The sequence below is a fragment of the Mesoplodon mirus genome (genome assembly GCF_964341445.2).
Source record: "Mesoplodon mirus genome assembly, chromosome: 3".
Taxonomy (NCBI): domain Eukaryota; kingdom Metazoa; phylum Chordata; class Mammalia; order Artiodactyla; family Ziphiidae; genus Mesoplodon; species Mesoplodon mirus.
The window spans coordinates 90621203-90644833 of record NC_138978.1 but is presented as its reverse complement, the minus strand read 5'-3'; the positions used below and the strand labels follow the sequence as shown (position 1 = coordinate 90644833).

General features: G+C 41.2%; 1 protein-coding gene across 4 annotated transcripts; it reads right to left on the bottom strand.

The window, feature by feature from the left end:
- Positions 1–9721: 9721 nt before the first annotated feature.
- RWDD3 (RWD domain containing 3) lies at positions 9722–21178 on the bottom strand. 4 transcript variants are annotated; one of them, XM_082615342.1, is made up of 4 exons: positions 21068–21178; positions 12639–13120; positions 10391–10506; positions 9722–10292 (listed from the first exon to the last, which is right to left on the bottom strand). In XM_082615342.1, the coding sequence occupies exons 1-4, from the start codon at positions 21150–21152 to the stop codon at positions 10178–10180; spliced, it is 798 nt and encodes a 265-aa protein (XP_082471468.1). In that variant the 5' UTR covers positions 21153–21178; the 3' UTR covers positions 9722–10177. The 4 variants fall into 4 exon arrangements, with proteins under 4 accessions (XP_082471468.1, XP_082471467.1, XP_082471469.1 ...); XM_082615341.1 differs by having other exon boundaries at positions 9723–10292; positions 12639–13126; XM_082615343.1 differs by lacking the exon at positions 21068–21178 and adding an exon at positions 15988–16083 and having other exon boundaries at positions 9723–10292; positions 12639–13126.
- Positions 21179–23631: the final 2453 nt, after the last annotated feature.

Below are 23631 nucleotides of genomic sequence, written 5' to 3'. Positions count from 1 at the left end.
AGGAGGAGGAGAGGAAAAGGAAAGAACTAACCTCAATTAAGTTCCTATTATATATCTCACACTGTGCTAGGTGCATTTGTACATTGTTTAATCCAGTGACAAGTCTAAGAGGTAAGAAAGTGGTATTATTCTTACTTTACATATGGGACAACCGAAGCTTGCTACAAGAATTTAGACCAGAAAACAACTACTGATCTCAAAATGGGGATCAGAGGAAAAAGTTCTGGAAACAGAAAAAAATGTCAACAGATAGCTGACAGAAAAATGGACAAGAGGAAAGGACATTTCAGCGAGAAGGATGAATCTGAGTATATGCAGAAAAAAAAAAAAGAGTATCCAGTTTAGCTAGGGCAAAAGTATATATAGCGGATGAGTGGAAGATTAATCTAGAAATAATGGACTGTAATCAAACTGAGAAGGCATATGAAAATAGCAGAGTGAAGAGTTTGCAACTAATCCAGCAGGAAAAAGGATACGGTTATTTGAGGAAGATTTATCTAGTTCAGGTCTACCAATCCTTATCCACAATTCCAAAGTCTAAAAGTTCTAAAAATCAAAAATATGTGGTTTTTTAATAATGTATTTGGAGACAAAAGCCAATCTGATCTGAACACATTAGGCATTAAAGTTTAACATGAACAATGAGAGACCATTTATTTATTTATACCAATTATACCATTTATTTATACCAATTATATCATTATTTATATTACTTAATGTGAGTATTCATACATTTCACTGAAGAAATAACAGTGTTTGATTACAGGATGCTGCCCCAGTCTCCATTAAGGGGATTTTATAATATACAGTATTTTCTCCATATTACCTTTCTAAAACTCCATGAATTAACAAGAAAAGTCTGTATTCTAAAATATATCTAAAATAAATTAATTAATTAAAATAAAGTATATCTGACCCCAATTGTTTAATATTAGGAACTGTAGCTATGTATAAGATGGGACAGGGGGAACAGAGGTGAGAAGACTAGTTTGGACACTTCCAATAGTCCTGGCTAGGAAAAACAAGTAAATTATGGTGGCCGTGAGAATGGAAAAGATGGGTGAATGTAAGAATCACTGAGAATTAGATTTGGCAGCTAACTGGATGCAAGGGAGTGAGGAAATAGTCAAAGGAAAATCCTGGGAGCCTAGTGATAGTTTCAGTATCAACAACAATGAAAATGGAATCGTTAATGAGTTTGTTCTAATCATACTGGATTTAAGGCGTTGGCAGAACATCTAAGTTGTCATCTAAGTTGTGATGTTATGCACAGTTAGAAATGAGTGTTTTAGAGTTCAGGAGAGAGGTCAGTACCTGAGGTGTAAATCTGAGACTCAACCACATAGAGGGGATAATGAAATCTATGGAAATGGATGAAATTCCCAAGAAACATAGAAGTGAAAAAACACATGCACAGAATTTTGGGAAATCACTAGCACTTTACTACTATAGTTCTCTTAGTTGCACGAAAGGTCTACTGCTGAAGATTAGCAGAGGTTAATCATCTCTTAATGATGGAGAAGCAGCATTGTCAGACATATCAGAAATATACCAGGTTCTTACAGGAAGGAGCACAATTCCAGAATTCCCTCCTAATAACACTTCAAGCTATCTGCTGCCAACAAAGAACTGAGCAAACATCATTTTGAGATGCCCCAAAGCAGATGAGTTCACTTTTTTCTAATATCAATATATGTCATTGAGTCTACATTTTTTAATACTCCCAGGCTAGTAGAAATGTAGCTTTCTGTGGAGTGTATTACTGTGGCCAGTCCTGTCTCAAGAGGGTCATTCAAGCCAAGGTAAACTACAATTTGTCGAGTTGTTAACTTATGTGAAAATGGTATCTTTCTTACCAATGCTGCTACAGATTCATATCAGTATTTAATGTTTTGTAGCAGTGAAAACATGGTAGGAATATACTGCAATGAGTTAAGCAGATATGAATGGAAAGCCACATTCCTCACCTCTAAAAGCAAGGCTACAGATGGGATAGTTCTCTAGAGGTGTGATGGCTAGTTTTATGTGTCAGCTTGGCTGGACCACATTGCCCAGAGGTGGGGTCAGACTTTATTCTGGATGTTTCTGTGAGGGTGTTTTGAAGTGAGATTTACATTTAAATTTGTGGACTTTATGGTAGATTGCCCTCCATAACGTGGGTGGACCTCAGGTAATCAGTTGAAAACATGAATTGAACAAAAGACTGACCTCCCCTGACCAAGAGTGCATTCTTCCAGCCTCGGCCTCCAGACCTGAACTGCAGCATTGACTCTTTCCTGGGTCTCCTGTCTGACGGCTCTGGGACTTTAACTACAACATGGGCTCTTCCTGAGCCTGCTGGCCCACTGCAAAGTTTGGATTTGCCAATCTCCATAATTGCTTGAGCTAATTCCTTAAAATAAATAAATATATATCCTATTGGTTTTGTTTCTCTGGGGAATCCTGACTAATACAAGGGGGATAGAAGGAATAAAGCTACATAACATCAGGTAATCTGAAGAAACTGGAGAAACTGAAATCTGTGATCCGGATTGTCTGGAAAAAAAGCAATGTAGTCAAAAACCAAATGGTGAAAAGCAAACTGATTGGGGCATTAGATTCGTTAAAATGGCAAACTGATCAAAAATAAAGATGCCACTCCCCAACTTTTTTATTTCTTGATAATTTTTATACATCACTGGCAGTTTTGAAACCTTTAGACATTTTTGTCTTTTTCACAAGATGAGGGATTTGCTCCTATTTTTTTTTATTTTAAATTCATTTTCCTGACCAATCAAATTCAGACTTTTGTGCATCAAGTGACAAAGGAGTCAGCTATCCTATGACAATTCCAAGATTTCAACAGCATCTTTTTATATAGCTGGATTTGTACAATTATTTAAATGTTACATTTTCCCTTTTGTTTAAAAATAAATGGAAAACAGCAAATTAAAGGGCCAAAAATAATGCTGGCAAGCAAAGGTCTCATAAAGTTAGCAAAATTGTGCCAAGATGGAGATCATTTGGCATGCAAAGAAAGGTGGACGTACAGCTTCTGTCATACAATTGTTAATCTTTACCCAACTGCATGTTAATTATGAACAGACAACAAAATTAAGAATATGTAAGAAATGCGACAAATATATGATCAAATATTGTTTGATAGACAAAGGTAATTAGGAATTTTATAATATTTTTAGCTTTCCAGGACTGGAATGCCCCTTACAACATGTATGTCTATTATTCAACTTTTCACATATGACCCCCTCACATATTTTAAGAACATAGATATGTTGACAGAATAGTGCTTCTCAAACTTCAATGTGCATACAAATCACCTTGGTGTCTTGTTAAATTGTAGATTCTAGTTCCATAGGACTGGGGTAGTGCATGAGATTGTGTCTGTGAACCACACCATGAGCGGCATGGTTACAGGAGACTCACACTCAAAGGTGCATACAAACATTGCAAAAATTACTCCGTCCATGGTTCACCAAAAGTACCACTAGATGGGGCTTCCCTGGTGGCGCAGTGGTTGAGAGTCCGCCTGCCGATGCAGGGGACATGGGTTCGTGCCCCGGTCCGGGAAGATCCCACATGCATGCCGCGGAGCCGCTGGGCCCATGAGCCATTGCCGCTGAGCCTGTGCTCTGCAACGGGAGAGGCCACAACAGTGAGAGGCCCGCGTACAGCAAAAAAAAGTACCACTAGATGAAAAACCAGTAACTGATATTACTCAATCAAAACAATTGATTTTAAACCAATTTTTTTAACCAATCTACTTTTGGAAAAATTATTTTAAATTATTTCATTTGCTGCCAAAACTTCCATTTGTTAACTTGTTGTTGGCTCGTAGCTTGCCCCCATACATGGAGGGCAAGGAGGGACCCAAGAAAGAGGCAGATCACTCCAGATTGGGAGGTGGTGGTTTTAATAAGCAAGTGAACTTACAGACGAGGCTTGTGTTGGATGGCCATAATATGAGTAGATCTCTGCACCCCACCAGAATCTTAAAAGTTTATATAGAGGCCTTAAGTGGGTTCAGTCACATATTCAGTCCAGGTGCTCTCAACCACCTTACTGTCTCAAGGCTGCATCCTTGAATGGTTCCTAGTGTAGGAATGGTGGGCAGAATATACATTCCAAGGACAGGGGAGGGGTGAGGAGCCACTGATTGCCCAGGTCCAGCTCTTGGGTCAAGCGGCGGTTCATATCCTCTCAATGACCTCCTCCAACACTAATTGAGCTATAGACCTATAATGGCAGCAAAGAAGAGGCAAGGAAATATAATGACTTTTTCTAATATATCTCTCAAATAGGCTCCTTCCTCAGACTTCCTTAATTCACAAGTCAGTGGTACCATCATTCACCCAGCTACTAAGGACAAAAACCTAAATATTGTCTTTCATTTCTTTCTCCTTCATCTTCTACATCCAATCTGGCATCAAATATACTCAGCTCTATCTCCAAAAATGTATCTAATATCTGACCACTTTTCTCCAATGCCATCACAACCAAGCCACCATCATCCCTCAGCTAGACCACTGCAACAGGTTCCTAACTGGCCTTCTTTCTTCCATTATTGCTCTCCTATTACTCATTTGCTCTGTAACAGCCAGATGATCTTATTAAAGTGTAAATTAGATATCACACCTGTTTCCAGTGCAACTAACTCCCACTGCAGTTAGCAAAACAGAAAAAGGCTTATATTGGGTTTTAAGACTCAACAGGATCAGGCTCCTATATCTGTCTCTCTCCAAACTTATCACTGTGCATGCAGATTGTAGATGTCACCTCATACATCATTCTTTCCCATACAGGTCACTCTTGTTTTTGACTATTTCAAACAGGCCATGCTCCTTCAGGCCTCAGCTCTTTCACACTTATTGTTCCTACTGCCTGGAATTCCTGCTGCCTCCTTTTCCTGTGGTTGGTCCATTTCATTCAGCTATTGGTTCCAATGGCATCCCCTCACAGAAGATTTCCCAAACCACTCTGCTTGAAATAACCTACCTTCTTCACGTAACTTACAATTTTGTCTGAACCAAACTTCAGGATTAAAGAAATTGCTATTAATTACAAAGATTTAAGAATTACCCTCAATATTTTTCTTATTTACCAAAAATATAATAACTGGCATTTTTTAAGCCAAGCCTACTTTTATAGGGGAAGAAATACAGAAATATGCATTAAAGTAACTTATAGCTTAATGAATTATTATAGGGACTTCCCTGGTGGTGCAGTGGTTAAGAATCCACCTGCCAACGCAGGGGACACGGGTTTGAGCCCTGGTTCAGGAAGATCCGACATGCCGCGGAACAACTAGTCCCATGCGCCACAACTACTGAAGCCCGCACACCTGGAGCCCACTCTCCACAACAAGAGAAGCCACCACAGTAAGAAGCCCACGCACTGTAGCGAAGAGTAGCCCCCGCTCGCGACAACTAGAGAAAGGCGACGTGCAGCAACGAAGACCCAATGCAGGCAAAAATAAACGAATACGTCAAAGAAATAAAAATAAAAAATAATTAATTATTATAAAAGAAGTGTCTGAGAAACAGCACCCTGGTCAGGAAGTAGAACACAGCCATTCCCTACCCACCCCCCAGAAAAAACCCTCTTTCCAACCACAACCCCATCCTTTCACCCTATAGGTAACTGATATCCTGACTTTTATTATACCAACTTCTTTTCTTGTCTTTTAGTTTCAGCACTTGAGTATGCATCCATAATTTAATATCATTTTGCTTGCTTTTGAACTTTTACAATCATAGGGTATCTTTTGTGTTTACTTCATTTGTTCAATATTGCTTTTTAAAGATGAATCCATGTTGGCTATAGTTCACTCATTTAGTTTGCTGTGCAGTATTTCATTGAATGAATATACCACAACTTACTTGTCCATTCTATGTTGATGGGTGTTTGGGTTGCTTCCTTTGGGCTATTAAAAATAATATTGTTATGAGTATTCTTGTACAGGTAACCTCACACATACATGCACACAGCTGTAAGGTATATGCCTAGAAGCAGAAATACCAGGTTCTAAGGTATGGAATTGTCAGTTTTTCTAGATTATGCCAAACTGCTTGTTCAAAGCATTTGGGTCGATTTATAGTCCTGCCTATGGTGTATCAGTGTTGCCATTACTCTACTTCTTTGTCAACTCTTGCTATTGTCCATCTTTTAAATTTTAGGTATTCTAGTGGGTGGCTAGAAGTGTCATTGTGGTTTTAATTTGCATTTCTCCTGATTACTAATGAGGTATTATTTCATCCATGAAATCATGAAGTTGGACATGTACAAATGAAGTGATATGTACAAGATCAGGCTCAAGCAGGTCCTGAAGGCACGAGTAAGCTGCATGATCAAGTGGCTCAAATGCCTATAGCGACTACTCCTGCACTGCTGCTTCTTCCTCAGTCCACACCTATGCTGTCATGGGGATACCCATAACTTATTTACTGAGGAAGAAAGAACTCAGGCCTGGTATAGGGATGGTTCTTCACAATGTGCTTTGGCAATTATCACTGCAATCTAGAGTGTCTCTGAAAGGTAGTGAAGAGAAATTTTCTCAGTGGGCAGAACTCTGAGCAGTACTTCTGACTGTCTACTTATCTAGGTAAAGAGATGTCCACAGGTGTAGATCTACAGTATTTCATGGGCCGTGGCTAATGGGTTGACTAGGTAGTCAGGGACTTTGAAAGAATAAGATCAGAGGCCTAATGACAAGGAAATCTGGGGCAGGCGTATGTGAATGGACCTTTCAGGATGAGCACAAAATGTGAGGATATTCGTGTCCCATGTGATGTTCATAGGGCAACCACTGCAGTGAATGACTTCCTTGCTCAAATGGACAGGCTGACTCATCCTCTGGATGTCAGTCATCCTCTTTCCCTAGCATCCCAGCGCTTGCTCAGCGGGCTCATGTACAAAGTAACTGTGGCAGCAGGGACAGACATTATACATGGACTCAGCAACATGAAATTCTTCTCACCAGTACTGATCTTACTATTGTCACTGCTGAGTGCCTAACCTGCTTAGAACAGAGACGAATCCTGAGCCACCAGTAGGGCCTCACTTCCTGGGAGACACCAGCCACCTGGTGGCTAATTAATTACATTGGATCCCTTCTCTAGTGGAAGGGTCAGCAACTGTTCTCATGAAAATATTAATTCTGGATATGAATCCTAAGTCTCTTCCTTTAAGACTACCAACCATAATCTTACAGATATGGTTATCTCTCACAACATAAACTCTAAATGAGAAATTCATTTCACAACAAAAGAAATGGAGCAATGGGCTCATAGCTATGAAATTCATAGGTCTTTCCATGTACCAAATCACCCAGAAGTGGCTGGCTTGATAGAATAATATAATGACCTACTAAGACTTTGAACCAGTGACCAATATATGATGTTATTTCTCCCACTGCCAGAATACATGGGTCCAGGAATCGCGGAATAAAAATAGGATGGGGCTTCCCTGGTGGCGCAGTGGTTTAGAGTCTGCCTGCCGATGCAGGGGACATGGATTCGTGCCCCGGTCCGGGAAGATCCCACATGCTGCAGAGCGGCTGGGCCTGTGAGCCATGGCCGCTGAGCCTGCGTGTCTGGAGCCTGTGCTCCGCAACAGGGGAAGCCACAACAGTGAGAGGCCCACGTACCACAAAAAAAAAAAAAAAAAAAAAAAAAAGGATGGATTTCTCTCAGTATTATGTTTAATAACTCACTCACAGAATTTTTTATTACCATCCCTATAAAGGGGCTATGCTGATTTGGTGGTCTTAGTTCCCATGGAAAAAAAATGTTTCTACCAGGGCACACAAAATGGTTCAAGTGAATTTGAAGTTGAGACTGACACCTGAATATATTAGGGTCCCTATGACACTAAACCAACAAGCAATAAAAGAGGTTCCTATAATTGCTGGGGTGGTTGATCCACATTATTACAGGGAAATGGATCTACTGCTACACAATGGGGTCAATAAGAACTATGTCAGGAGCCCAGGGGTTCTCTGGGTTGCCTCTTAATATTCTCTTATTCAAGAGTGAAAGTTAAGAAACAACCAACTCCTAAGGACTCAGACCTTCCAGAATGAAGATTCGCCCATGCTACTAGGTAAAGAGGTGGCCAGGAGCAAAGAAAAATGGAGTAGAGGAAGAAGTTATAAATATCAACTACAGCTTCATGACCAGTTATAGAAACAAGTACTTAAGCAAATCTACTTCATCGTTTGTTCTGTATATTTTTGTATATATTAACCATTTTTTCCTTCCCCTACCCCCATCAAGTTATATAAGAAATGTTGGTCGTAGTGCACCTGACAGTTTAATCGAGGTGGGATTGTGACTGAACCAGAATAAGTAACACCACTAAGGATAATAGTAACTGATGGAACTTTACTTTTCCCCTTTTGGGGGAGAGGTGAGAGTTTCTTCCTTTGTACAAAAGATAGTAAAATCTGCATAGACTGAAGCATAAACTGTTGCTGTTGTACAGACATTTAAACCTGGGTAGAAGGGTGTGCGTGGCTGCTTAATAGCTAAAAGGGAAGGTTGTGCTCGTTACTCGCCATAGGCACTCAGCTCCCTCACCTACACACCCTCCCTCCTATATTCTGCTCTGTTCTCCTGGGGTTGGGACATGCAAACTACATTTCCCGACTCCTCTGCCAACTGGACTCCTGTTAGGTTTGGTCAATAGGAGGCACCACTGGGAAGTCAGAGGCAGCACAGGTTCTAGCACCGTGGTAGTTGTTGGCAGTGGCTGCAGCGGCAGCAGGGGTGGAGTGACTGTGAATGCCAACAGACCACAGATAGTACCTATCAGCAACCTTAGCTCTGGTCCAGGCAGTACCACTTGAGCAGATCCAGGATCAATTACAACAGTCGGCAATAGTGCAGCGGCGGGTACAGGCTCCTAGCAGTTTCTGAACTCTGAGAATATCACCCTCCCATAGAACAACCTAACTACATTTACCAGTTCTCCAGGAAAAAAATCATCAACACCCTAGAATGACATAAAACGAACCAAAAATCCCCTCTAATTAATGGAATGATCAACAGGTAGGTCTAATTTAATTACAAGGGTGTCTGAAAATGAGACAATCAGACGGTACTGCCACAGTCACAGAGAAGCACTGCCAAGAAGCGCTACTGGGCATGCCACAGCGTCTCCTTATTTCTCTCTCCCATCAGTTATAATTTATAATGACATCACTGTACCTCAGATTACAGTGAGGGAGATTTGCCTGGCCTTTCTTCCATCACTTGGCCCCTTATTTTAGAAGCACAGGTGGCTTCAGGAACACAAATATCCTTTCTCAAACATAAATGCCTGTCTATACTTTTGGTACAGATTTTAACACAAGCTTTTATTTTATGGCTTCTCTCCTTATGTCATAATAAATATATTCTGAGATTATCAGACTTTAACAAATTTCATCAGAAATAAAAAAATAGTATCTCCATATGATTTCCTCCCTCTGGTAAGCCAAGTTCATTTTGTGTAAAACACTTCTTCCCTTGTAAGTTTTCATTTAAATTGAAGAATTTTATTTTAATTTGACTCTCCAGTCCTATCACTAGTAAGCATCATGCAATTCTGGGACCCCCAAAGAAAGCAATTGTAAATCAAGTTCTATAGAACTTCTTTAATTTGTATTTAAACTAACCATTTATCCAATTCCACAATGAAATCAGTGTTACATTTTTCTTAACATTCAACTTAAAACATTAGACAGAATAATCTGAATGGGGGGAAAATCATTATCAAATGCTAAAAATGTAAACATGAAGGAAGTAAACATGAAAACAAATCTCTTTTTAAAAATTCATTTAATTACAAGAAAATTAGCCAGAAAATTGCACAGTTCCAAACAAATCCTCTGTATAAACACAAGGGCTCATTCACCATCATCTTTTTGTATTTATATCTCAAATAACATTCCATCTATTGAACCCAGCCTATACTGGCAAAATTAGAATACGTGGATATTTTTACTGTTTAATATTCCATAAACAGAATTGGCTTTTGTCCTGAAGTTATGATGGTGTCTGTCATTTTGCTTCAGAGAAAACTCTAAAATTGTTCCCTTATGAGTATTTCAATTAGCCACTATCAAAATCTAACGCAAAAAACAAAAACAAAACAAAACAAAAAATGCTGTTGTTTCACTAAAAGATACCTGTCTTCCACTTCATTTTACCAGCCTAAGTACAAATTCGGAGAAAAGCTTCTTAAGTCCTGCAGTTTCAAATTCCTTTTGTAACTCATCCAACGATGAATACTCTTTGACTTCAAATGCCAGAAACCTGCATTATACAAGAGAAACTCATGAATATGCCTAAATTTGTCAGAGTATAATTATCGATTCAGTTGCTTTTCCATCTGCAATGGTACTAAATTATACCTTTTGTGTTCTGTCTGTACTTTTGTTTCAAACAGTACACTAATCATTTTCTCTTTGCATTTCTTTCCACTTGAGTCCACATCTACTTTGCAGGTTTTCTGAAGAATCAGGTACTCCTAAATGATAAATCAGTACGTTAAATACATATCTTACTCTGAATCTCAAAGTCCTAGTTTGAAAGGAGCCATAAACCTATAGGCTTATTTCCACGCTTACAGAGTACTCGCTTTCTGAATCAAGCAGTAAGAGAGTTACACAGTGTTTTCACATACTTTGAAGCATAACATTCTGGTGAATGCTGGAGTAAAGAAGGGTCTAATCGAACTACGTAGGCTTAAATCTAGACTAGATCTGATTCTGGGGTTAGTTATCTAGATGCTCTGTGCCTCAGTAACCTATTCCATAAAATGGTACTCATAACACCTACCTTATGGGGAAGTTGTGATGATTAAATGAGTTCATACATATAAAGCACTTAGAGGAGTGCTTGGCACAACAGTGCTTAATATAGTACCAGCTACTGTCATTATTATCACTTCCTCAAGGTCGGAATGAAGTTAACAGGCACACAGTACCGAACACTCCAAATTGATGGCATCTATAAATATGTACCTGTAATTCTCAATCCTGATATACAATCTTATAAAAATTTAAGGGATATTTACATTAAATGGCATTTTAGGGACAGCTAATAAAAAAGAAAGAACTCCTTAAAAGTACCCTCAATTACCAGAGGTCAAGCCATATGATTAAATAAACTAATTAACTGATGGATCCAATCTGAGAAACAACATCTGCAAAACAGCTACACTTAGCCTAATATGCCGAAGTTGGCTTAAAGAAAAATCTGAGCCTTTTGGGGATATATGAGCAAAGAAATTAATTTGTATTCATTTTGTCAGCCAGTATTTTATCCAAAAGGATCAAGCTTTATAGATACACTGTAAATCACCTTAAAATTTGTGGTTCCAGGGCTTGCCTGGTGGCGCAGTGGTTAAGAATCTGCCTGCCAATGCAGGGGACACAGGTTCGAGCCCTGGTCCGGGAAGATCCCGCATGCCAAGGAGCAACTAAGCCTGTGCGCCACAACTGCTGAGCCCGCGCGCCTAGAGCCCGTGCTCCACAACAAGAGAAGCCATCGCAATGAGAAGCCCACACACCATAACAAAGAGCAGCCCCTGCTAACCGTAACTAGAGAAAGCCCACACACAGCAACAAAGACCCAATGCAGCCAAAAATAAATTAATTAATTAAATAAATTTTTAAAAATATATGTGGTTCCTTGGTCAGACCCCAACCCAATATCTTTATTAAATCTGAAAATCTGTTGTACCTATACACTTTAACCCAGCACTACTCTGGTCAACTGAAGTTATTAACCAACAAGTTTTGTGATAAGAGCCCATCACAAAAAAGCTAGGTAGTTATCCTACAAATCTTTAAGATGATAGGTTATGCAAGATAAATCTGTTTCAAATAAATTCCATTGTAATTATTCTTGACCCAACCCACCTGAAAGCACAAAACCTATTAAGTGATTTGCAGCTCTTTTAAGATTTAAAATATAATAAGCAGCTTTCTTTGTCCGGTCCCACATAAAGCAGGTTAGATGAGTTTAGAATGAGAACTTGAAAACTCTGAAGAAGATGATGATTTTGAAAGCAGCTGCTGAGACAAGTCAGGTGGAAAGCAAAAGTTAGGGAGGAGGTGACAAGCTGACAGCCCTAATGATTCTACTTCCACTCACACTAAATCCTGGTTAGGAGGGAACAGCTCCTCTTTTCAGGTATAACAGATACCAAGTTCAAGTGTCAGAACATATCTTTAACTAACAAAAAGTTAAAATTTTTGCAGGCTACCCACAAATATACACCTTGCTGTGTGCCTAACTAAGGAAAGAACTATAAATACGCACAAACTTTTAGTGCAAATTTATAAAATTTAGGCTCAAAGCTGATTACAGAAACAAACACTGATGTACCAGAGATTTTTTTAATAACCTATCACTTTCATTAAGTGGCATGATTTTTAAAACATAATCTTCTACTTATTCTTCAAGCTTTTCAAGTCTGTAGTTGTAATTAGAAGTTAAAGACAGTCTTTAAAAAGAAAGATCCATTAACATGGTAAGAGTGAAAGCAGAAACATCTTAATGATTAATCTGTCCCACTGTTATCAAACACTTATAGACACACCATTTTAGCAGAAAATAGCCAAATTCATATGCAACATTAAAACTTTTTGGCACCTTGATGTTGTTTCTGTCTCCCTGCAGTAAAATCAGTATTATTTTACCCATGAACATCAGTCTTCCTGTCAGCCTTAAATCGGAAGCCCACTTCTCCACACTTTTGACATATTTAGTCTTTGCTCTCATATGATCTAAATGCAAAAGAGTCATCCACAATCCATCATCCACAGTCGTGCTTGCTGCAGAAATGCACTTTTCACTGCCACCTCCAGCTTCTGGCCGCTTGAGGATGTGCCTGAGATTCTGCTGAATCCAGAGAACTAGCTCATGAACCATAGGTTCCGACAAAAGGGTCTCTGCTTGCTCCAGTAACTTCTCCTTCACAATCTCACACTCAGCCCTGGTCAGGTGTTCGGAGTTAACCACAATACCAGGCCGACACGACGGGTAATTGACCGGTAAATGGAACACCAACTGTAAGGGTATATCCGCATCCATAAATCCTTCGGCTCTTGAGAGAATTCTGAACACAGTCCCATCTGTCTCTGGAAAGCATCCAAAAATAATGATTAGCTGCACCTAATTCAATCTGAATGGAACACTAACAAGTTAAAATTTTTGTTTCAAGTGTCAATTTATTTTTCATGTGAAAACTAAGTTATTTTATGAAGCGATACATCACTCTAAGAAAGCCATGATTTACAGATTCTTACTTTCAGCCATACATATATATTCATAGAATCATGCTCACCAGCACCCAGGATTTCACTGGCATTTATAATTGCCATTATCCCATTTTTATTAAGGTTACCAGAAAGGTTTCTCATCATATGATTTTTTTTCCTCCCCAGACTTAGTTGATAATTCAGAAATTCCTGATAAACTCATATGAACATTCAAAGAAACAGTATTGTGTATTTATAAAATCAGTGATTAGTTTAAAAGTTATACACTAAATCTGGTGAAAGTCATGTTGCAGTGAGTCTGAATCAAACCAAATACTGGATCCCGTGTGGTTGCAGGGGTACAGAGAAAACCATGACTGTGCGTACACAGTAACTGCCTGTACCCGCTCTTTCTCACTTCAAATATATTCGTATCAGTGTAACATGAAGGCAGCGGGAGGAACTAAAATTGGGCAGACATCAGTTCAGCTGTTTCTGGCTCCAGAAGGAGGAGGGGGAAAGGGGAAAGCGCACACAGGATACGAGATGAAACACTCTGCTCTCTTTCAGATTTGCTCCACTTCACCCCTCTGATGTGTTCCACACCACTTCACCCCACTTTTCAAAAGTTGATAAAACGTCAGGCTGATTCATTCTGCAGGGGGCAGAAGCACACAGATCAGAAGAGCAGAGTAGAACCGAACTGGGTGCTGACGAGGCTCTTTGAAGCTAACTTGCCTCCGTCTACCCCACTTCTTTCTCCACAGCCCTTGTTTCATTCTCCTTCACAAGACAGGCAGGCAGATTGTTCTAATTTTCATACCTGGATCGCTGCTCAACACCCTCAACCATGGAAACCTGAGTGCATTCCCATTTTAAAGAACCTAACAGAACATTAAAATGGCTCTCTAGCCATCCAATTCCATTTATACAGAAGCTGTTGTTACAGACATGGACTCATACGGGACCAAACACATCCATTACACCAGGTTTTTCTTTAATAGAATCTTCAGTATCAGCTGCAAAGCACTGCCGTTTTAGGACACCACCCCGAAACCCAGGCAGTAACCATTATAAAGATCATATTAGGACTTCCCTGGTGGCGCAGGGGTTAAGAATCCGCCTGCCAATGCAGGGGACACGGGTTCGAGCCCCGGTCCGGGAAGGTCCCACATGCCGTGGAGCAACTAAGCCCATGCACCACAACTACTGAGCCTGCGCTCTAGAGCCTGCGAGCCACAACTACTGAGCCCGTGTACCACAACTACTGAAGCTCGCGTGCCTAGAGCCTGCGCTCTGCAACAACAGAAGCCACCGCAATGAGTAACCCATGCACCACAACGAAGAGTAGCCCCCGCTCGCCGCAACTAGAGAAAGCCCGCACACAGCAATGAAGATCCAATGCAGCCAAAAATAAATAAATAAAATAAATAAGTTTTTTAAAAAAAGATCATATTAAAGTGATATAACTTAAATTTGTATTACATAAGTAAAATATATGCTGCATAATGGAAGATTTTCCAAACAACTTAGTACATTCCTCTAAAATCCATCACCAGTTTCTCAAAACCCTTCTTTCTTCTATCCTGTTACTTATCCTTTGTAAAAAATATTTTATTAGTAAAGTAGGCTCCCTAGATATCAGTTAGATCACTGCACTTCACTAGATAAAATGGGCATTATAAATAGACCTACAGACATGTGACCACTAGGCTAAATAAACCCATCAGAAATCATCTAGAGGGTCCACTTTCCCTCTCAAGGGGGAGGCATAACTTTTAAAGCTCTTCATTCATCATTCAACAAACATTCACTGAGTACCTACTAGGCCCAAGGCACTGTACTAGTCTGAGAGAAAACAACAGGTAAGACACAGATCCTGTCCTCTTAAGTCAATCCAGTTTCATAACATGAAAAAGTGGACAGAGCCAAAGTGATCTTCCTCAACTTCTCTTCTACACCTAAAAATGTCTTTACTTATAAACATACATACATATAATTTCTATAAACCTGTATTCTATATATTTTTTATTTCCATGGAGATAACTCTCCATGGGAATGGCATTTTTTAATGTTTTCTGAGCAAAGGGTGCCTCCCTGCTGACAACTTGACTACAGCCCTGTGAAAATGATTTCAGACTGCTGACCTCGAGAACTGTAAGAGAATAAATATGTGTTGTTCTAAGACACCCCATTCGTGGTTATTTGTCACAGCAGCGACAAGAAACTAACACAGTATCTGTGCTCACAAAGCAAGCTTTTCCCCACAAGCAAGACTCCCTTTCTGGTAAAAACCCTGAAACCTAGAGTGTTCTCCAATCTCTGCCATCTAAACAGCCACCTATTCCTCCCCAGGGCAGTGACCTAACTGACAGAAACAGGCAGTCCAGGGAGAAGGTCTTGAAAGCCTACTGAGCTGGCTCTTCAAATCCTTACCAACTTTCATTCTTCTCTCTTAGTGATTTTCTGGCCCTAGTCAGCAAAGAAAAAAGCAATAGGAGAAAATCCTGACTTCCGCCTTAGAAAACCGTGAAATTATTAGTTATAAGCTTAGAAGGAAAACTGCTTTAATTTTATCAAGAATTGGAAAGTATTAACTACCTTCCTACTTGGTGTTCTCTTTGACTCCCTCCGTAGCTACACACACACACACACAGACACACACAAACAGAGGAGCTGCAAGCTGAAATTACAAAAAACGACGCTATCTCTGTAAGAAAATGAAAATCCCAACAACATACCCCATTCTGCTGATATTTAATGCAGGAATAAAATTAGGTATCTTTTAAAAACTCATTTTCTCCTGGGCTTCCCTGGTGGCGCAGTGGTTGAGAGTCCGCCTGCTGATGCAGGGGACACGGGTTCGTGCCCCGGTCCGGGAAAATCCCACATGTCGCGGAGCAGCTGGGCCTGTGAGCCATGGCTGCTGAGCCTGCGTGTCCAGAGCCTGTGCTCTGCAACGGGGGAGGCCACAACAGTGAGAGGCCCGCATACCGCAAAAAAAAAAAAAACCTCATTTTCTCGCGAAAACTCTAGAAGTATGTATATTACCCTTCCATTTCTCATCTGCCTTGTTTATACATGCAATTAAACTGGCTCTTTTTTGTCTCAGAATTTTTCATGTAATCACATGTACTGTCAGTCTGATTTTGGGGAGGGGTGGTTTCCATAAAAAAAAGAAAACAAGGTTGTCCCTATCTACTTTAAGTTTATTAACAGCTTAGAAACAGAGTGATTAACAGAAAAATAATGGTGTTCTACATATAATGCTAATCTCTGGCCTTCCCTGGCACCAAAAAACTCTAGTCATTAAGTTTAACTCACAAACTCATCATTCTCAATAAACATCTATGCCCTAGAAAATTTATGCCTGCCCTACAAATCTAAAATTTTCATGAGTTCCAAGACTGTTTTCATCTATTCTAAAGATCCTACCAAAAGATGTAAGTCTGGCCTCTGGTTGAAGCTTGCATACATATTCCCTAGTTTGGGTTTTTTTTTGTTTTTTTTTAATAAGTCATTGTACCTTAAAATAAGTATATCAATTTCATAACTAAAATAGGTTAGTTTCAAACCTTATTCTTCCTTACAAGTACATGAAGTAAATTATGCTCCTAACCACACTCCAAACAACAGAAATTCAAACTAGAGAAACTGAACTGAACCCCAAATTCCATACTGTTATTTTTAAGACTTTACCCTACTTCATAATCACACGCAATAGAAATTCAATAAATGCTGTCCAATAACAGAAGAGAGTGGAAAATGTAAACAAAATTTAAGAGGATGAGTTCTTCAAGATTCATTTAGAGCCCATTAAGAAATCATTTATATACCATATACAACTGAATTTCCCTATACTTGGTTTTTTTTTTTCTTTTTTGCAGTTTTATATGTCCTCAGGGTAAGACTTTGTTCAGAAAACCACTAAAAAGCCCCCGACACCCTCTCTTACCTCACTGCACAGGATATTTTTCCTCTCGCTCCCAGGTGGCTCCCCACAAGTATACATCCACCAGTGCTTCTTTTTATGTTACAGCTGGATTTTTATATATGTTTAACGTGGTTACAGAAAAAAAAAAAGAAAACTAAAAGTAAGTGAAGCGGGCTTCCCTGGTGGCGCAGTGGTTGAGAGTCCGCCTGTCGATTCAGGGGACACGGGTTCGTGTCCCAGTCTGGGAAGATCCCACATGCCGCGGAGCGGCTGGGCCCGTGAGCCATGGCCGCTGAGCCTGCGCGTCCAGAGCCTGTGCTCTGCAACGGGAGAGGCCACAACAGTGAGAGGCCCGCATACCGCAAAAAAAAAAAAGAAATAAAAGTAAGTGAAGCTAAAAGTGGCAATCCCATCCTTTAGAAGTGAAGTTCAAGGCTGATTTGATTTTAGAGATGACCTCAGTACTGACAATCAGCAGGAAACAGGGCTGAGCAGATTTAGAGGGGTCAGTGGGTGACAGTCACGATTCATTTTGCAAGACGGCCCAATCCAATCTGAACATTAGTGTTAGCAGAATACAAAAAGCTACTCTGAAGCTACTGTGTGAACATATCATATGATTTTGAGTCTTACACACCTCCCATTTTACAACTTCTTTATCTGTAAGATGGTTTCCAGAAACACAACTCCACATATAATGAGCACTAACTATGGCAATATAATCTCTGTGACCTTCAATTACCTCATCAGGAAAATGAAGATTTATAACAATACCAATCCTATCTACCTCACAGGTACCTACACAGGCATGCACACACACTCCCCTTCAGAACCGTTCTGAACGTAAGTGGGGTCATCCCCGTTTCTCTGCTCTGGGTGCTCCTCTTGTTCTCTTTTTTCTGGACAGGTGTCATCCTTGCTCTCCAAGAACTGTTTTCCTGATGCAATGGCCGCATCTCTGTTAAGGAGCATGACCCAGTGCAAGAGTCCATATACTCTGGAGCCTGGTGGTTACTCAACCAGCCCGAGCATCTGTTATCTTCTTTATAAAATAAAGTTAAGAATACCCCTCATTGGGCTTCCCCGGTGGCGCAGTGGTTGAGAGTCTGCCTGTCAATGCAGGGGACACGGGTTCATGCCCCAGTCTGGGAAGATCCCACATGCCGCGGAGTGGCTCGGCCCGTGAGCAATGGCCGCTGAGCCTGCGCGTCCAGAGCCTGTGCTCTGCAACGGGAGAGGCCACAACAGTGAGAGGCCCGCGTACCGCAAAAAAAAAAAAAAAAAAAGAATACCCCTCATCAAGTAAGATGCATTTAAAGTATCAGGTCTGTGGTAGGTGACCCCATTAAATCTGGCACCTTGCCTGACTGCACTGCACAGGGAGAAGCAGAATACCCCTGGTTTGATCTGCCCACAGCCCTCCCTAGTGGACAGAAATAGGAGCTTACATAACTTGCACCCATCAGAAACAGTTAAACCTGATGCCTCTTATGACCTTTCTACAACCATCACAAAGAGGCCACAGTGTATGTAAGTCCCCTGAAATTCTCAGCACAAATTAGTCCAGCTAAAGAATCCAACTATTCAAACTCTTCAATCTTATGACCTTCATAGATGACCCTAGAGTTGGCAGCCTGAGCCTTCATGGGCTATCTCGTACCAGAAGTGCAATCCTACCCAATGTTAACCTGATTCCCGTGGCAACAAGGAGCAGCTTATTTGAGGGGAAGGCCAGGAAGGAACTGATGGTGTCCAGAATGTTCTGGTGTTCAGAATGTTCTTATATTCTCCAACCCAAGCTGACAGTGACCATGACAGTGGTAGCCAGCAGCCCACTGTATATTTACTGAGGTCTATTAAAGAAGTCCTTACCTTACCCTTAATTCCCAGTTGTGAACATCAAACGTCCCAATTTCAATCACTGAATTGTTCTATTCTCCAATGAACCTTTCAGCAACAAAGTGTCCTAAGTTGTTACACTGAATTCTTTTATAATTCAATTACTTACTGATGCCAGAACACTGAATTAAATTAATTAGGAGGCATGGCTTGAAAGTCATGCTCAATTTAACAGCAGATAAAGGGTCCACAGTGCTCTTCATATTAAGAAATTGCTCTTTCTTTCTTTCTATGCTTACTTTTTTGGGTTTTCTCTGGCCTGTCAGCAGTGTCGTATGCTCAACCACATACTCATGACCCAGACCACCACCACTCCATCCTCTTTCAGGTGTAATGGGAAATCATAGGTTCATTTTCCCAGGATATTCCTAGTTGAGCCATAATAAAGGAATTTAAGAAAACTGATGACCTCTTCAAACAGCCTGCCTCAAGCAGAAGTAATTATCAATAAAGAGAGCCATAGAGACAGCAAAGTAAGATGACGAAGAATAACAAATGCTATCTAATCAGAAGAGAGGTGATGAGAAAACACTAAAAGTGAGTACATCCTTTCATATGGATTTTAAACGATTGTTTCAGAAAGCTACAAGACAGGCTAGGCACTGAAAAGAAAGCCGCTTCATTACATGAATTGGTTCACAGTGCCCAGAACATAACAGTGCTCAATGAACGTATGAACACGGGTGATCAAGAAAGAATATATGAAAAGGAGCCAACTCCTGCTCTGTAGGTGAATAACACACCACACAGATACCAGGAATGGATCCTAACCCTTGATGGCTTTCTCACAACATTCAGAACATTGTAGACTACCTTCTTAAAGGTCAACCAATTTATGGTCAAAAGGACAATTTTAATAGTAGCTGAAACATAATAGAAGTTTAAACCTTATGCCAAAAAATTCACAGAATGTATTTGAAAGCTAAGTGAAAACTGAAAATTATGTGCATCACTGCACTTTTTCATAAACTGAAGTTTTGGTTTTTATTTAATAGAAGCCATAGACAGGCAGAGAATAAGTTTTCACTATCATGAAAATATAGCCAAAAGAACCGTCCTAGACTGTAAGCTCCTAGAGGCCCTGAGCAGTCAGTGTCTTTGAAACCTTGTCAGCGCTTCCGGGGACTCAATAAATGAGTTGAATGATTAATGAGCCCCCAAGAGCCTGTAATTGGCAGCCACCTTTCAGCCGACTAGAAAAAGCAGGAGAAAAGCAATCAAACTGAGAGTCCTGACTGAGCACTGGTCGAATTCAAAAATTCATTTAACAAACATTTACTGCATACCTACCACGTGCCTGGCACTGTCGTAGGTTCCTGCATTACAAAACGGACAGGGTCCCTGACCTCTTGCAACTTGAGACAACCAAATACCCATATAGTTAAACTGTGGTGGGTGCCCTGAAGGACATACTGCATGGTGCTTACAAAGCACATAGTTCAATTTGGGGAAGCTGGATTTAAACTAGGGGTGTCAGAAAAAACCTCTTTTCAAGGTCAGATCTGACGGGTAAGTACAGGACGGCCAGGGAAAGCGTGGGGGGACGCTTTCCAGGAGGGCGCGGCTGGCTCGTAGCGCTCAGCGAGTTGAGGAGTGAGACAGGCGAATTAGAGGGTGCAACGGCAGAGTGGGGAGGGGGGGTAACAGGCGGATGGAGGGGGAAGGGCGAGTGCGGGTGCGACGGGAGAGTGGAGGGTGGGACGGACGAGTGGGTGGTGCGGCGCGGGAAGCAGGAACCGGTCCACTGGCCGCACGAGCCTGTGCATTATGCTCTCCGTTCACTGCAGAGTAGCGAGCAGGGGCGCGATACTATTCACGTTTTGGGGGTCGCCGCACTCTCCCGCCTGCTCCCACACACGCCCAGTCCCGGGGCGTGTCATTCCATCATTCAACTACCCCGGCCCCCAAGTGTGGGCCTGGGGCGGGGAGCCCAGCCTTGGTGGCGGGGAGCAGAGGGCGCCCGGTCCGTCTGGCGCGGGGGTAGTCACCTGAACTACTCAGCACTTCCCACTCGTCGGGCCCGCAGAAAATCGCACCCAGGGCCGAGAGCTCCTCCCGCACCAGCTCCGCCATGGCCGCGCCGCTCGGCTGGCTCAACACCTCCCCTTCCGCCGCCGCCGCCACCGCCCCCGCCCCCGCCCCGGCACCCGCCCCGGCCCCGAGCAGCGCTGCAGGGCTGCCACCGGGGGGCGCCCCGCGTCTCCTCAGCGCGCGGCAGGCGGGAGGCCCCGAGAAGCCCCGCCCGCAAGCTCCCGCTCACTTACTCCAGATGCGAGGCTCCGCGCCCTCTCGGGGGGTTTCTGTCCGAGGGGGGAAGGCCCCGTGGTGTCTGCCAGAGGTCACCGTGCAGCTCACCCGCTGCTTTCCTGACAGAGGGAGGCCTCCCAGCAAAGCCCGAAATTCTCTAACTTTAGCTCGGGCTTTGAACACTAGCCCTTCCCGCCCAGACTTGGCCTTGAAAGGAACTTGGAGGTTAAGAGGAAAAAACAAGCAGCGAAGTGACCAGAAGAGGTTAGCCCCTGTCTGGCTCAGAATTGAACTAGGTGTTGGGGGTACTGCAGTTAACAGAACAGACGAGATTCTCCGCCTTCCTGGAGGCACTAGCGACCCAGGCGGTCTGGGACACCCGGAAAACGTCCGGGGCAGGAGCAACCCCCAGATGCTGAGCGGCAACTGGAGCTCGGACTCTGGACCAGAACCGGGTTTCTGGGACGTCCTTCTCCTAACAACTGTTGCAGAAGGGGAGGGTTGGACCTACCAGCTTTGGCATTCTAAGGATGTGACTGGGGTGACCCGGAACCTTTGGGGGAACTATGCGCCCGGGTGCCGGGAACAACGACAGAATTTCCCATTTGTCTCCCGCCTTCACAGGGGACAGACCTGCTGAAATCGGCCAGGAGAACTCCTGGGCCTTTAGGGGTACAAAAAGTATGACAATATAGCAAACGCTAGCTTTTCAGTATTACTTATTTTGTGATACTTGACGCATACAAAGCAATGTGATTCTTGAAGTTTAATAATGAAATGCTCATCCTTGAACTCGGCACTTAAATTTAAGATTGTTTGCAGTTCCAATAGGGTAACAGAATTAGCAATCCATTCTGTTTCAACTTTGATTTCGTGAACAAGGTTACAGTGATTGTGTGTGATACTCTGTCAGTCAGCATGTTTGGCTTGTCCTTTTGTTTGTCAGGTAACAATTTAAAATTTTGCAGCCTCAGATAGTAGCTGGTCTAGCTCATGGAGGTCCCACAATTTTTTGTTTGTATCAGAGATAACATTTTCTGAGATAAATAAGGGAATTTAGATGGCTACACAGTGACTCCTGACATTGACCTACAGAAGTCAGGAAAACGGGTTTGATTTGAAGACTGGATTCATATTACCATCATAAGCATCATTCCCACTGTTACTAAAAAGAGATTTTAAAAAGGAAAAGATACTGGCTTCCAAGAACAGAAAGGAAATCCAACAAGATAAACTGCAGGAGAAATGCTTCTCAGAGGATGCCATGGGATTTCAGTGACCCCAAGCAATTAAGAGCACTGCTGTGTACATAACTGGAAAGACAAAGGTTTATTTAAACGCATAATTGTCTCTGATGTGGCCAATTTTTATTTAATAATAATAACTCCTTTGAGTTATTTCCAAAATAGCAGTTCAGTAGGTTCATAATTAGCTGCTAAAGAGTTTGGTGAAAAGAATAAATTTTTAATTTAAAATATCATTAAATTATTTTTGATTTTAGCTTGAAGTCCAATGTTAGTATTAAAAGTGGTAGGAAAATATTAATTTAGTTGTTTGACTTATTTATTAAAGATTGACCAAAAATCAAGTAGTTCATATCTTATTTTTAATTTCCCAAATTAAATATAAGTGATATGAGTGAAATAATGTGAACAGTAAGACTACAGCTGTCAGAAATATTTGGAGGCAATCCCTAAAGCCTGCTGTCAGCAAGGTGATGTAAGAGTACATCAATCTATTTAAAATTTTCTTGTCAGTAGGTTTTTTCTTTGCTCTTCCTTTCTTCATTGATTTCTTAACCTACTTCTCATACTCCATTTAGTATGTTTAAATAAAAAAGAAGTCGATATGAATGTCTTTTAAACTGATACTATCCTAAGGCCCTGAAGTCCCATGAATAAGTTTCTACTCTCTGACATTTGGAAGTAATCAACACAGAGAAAGCATAATGTCAGCTTGATATTTCTCACACTATGAAAATATCAGCTACATGTCAAATATCTAAAGCCTACCTTAATGCAGTAAGTTTTCTTGTATTCGTAAGCTACTGAAAATTCTAAATATCTAAATGTGCTATGATGTCTAGACATGTGGATGAATGTCTGGTTAAAACATTTCTCTTTCTCTCTCCACTCGCCTGCCCCCAGTAGTGTATGGTTTCCTAGAACAATATTATTTATACATGCAACTTTTCTAAATAGTTGCTTTCCCAAGACCATACAAAGGAGTAGCTTTAAATCTCTCACCTCCAGTTAAAACCACTTGCCCAAGAGAGAGTTATTTTAACTTTTCTAGGAAAACGTTT

Coding starts and splice junctions, on each gene's coding strand:
- RWDD3 (XM_082615341.1), bottom strand. CDS start 21,152: ATGGCGGAGCTGGTGCGGGAGGAGCTCTCGGCCCTGGGTGCGATTTTC. Junction 13,127..21,067: donor GGAAGTGCTGAGTAGTTCAG/GTGACTACCCCC, acceptor GATGCTTTCCAG/AGACAGATGGGACTGTGTTC. Junction 10,507..12,638: donor GAGACAGAAACAACATCAAG/GTGCCAAAAAGT, acceptor TTTATCATTTAG/GAGTACCTGATTCTTCAGAA.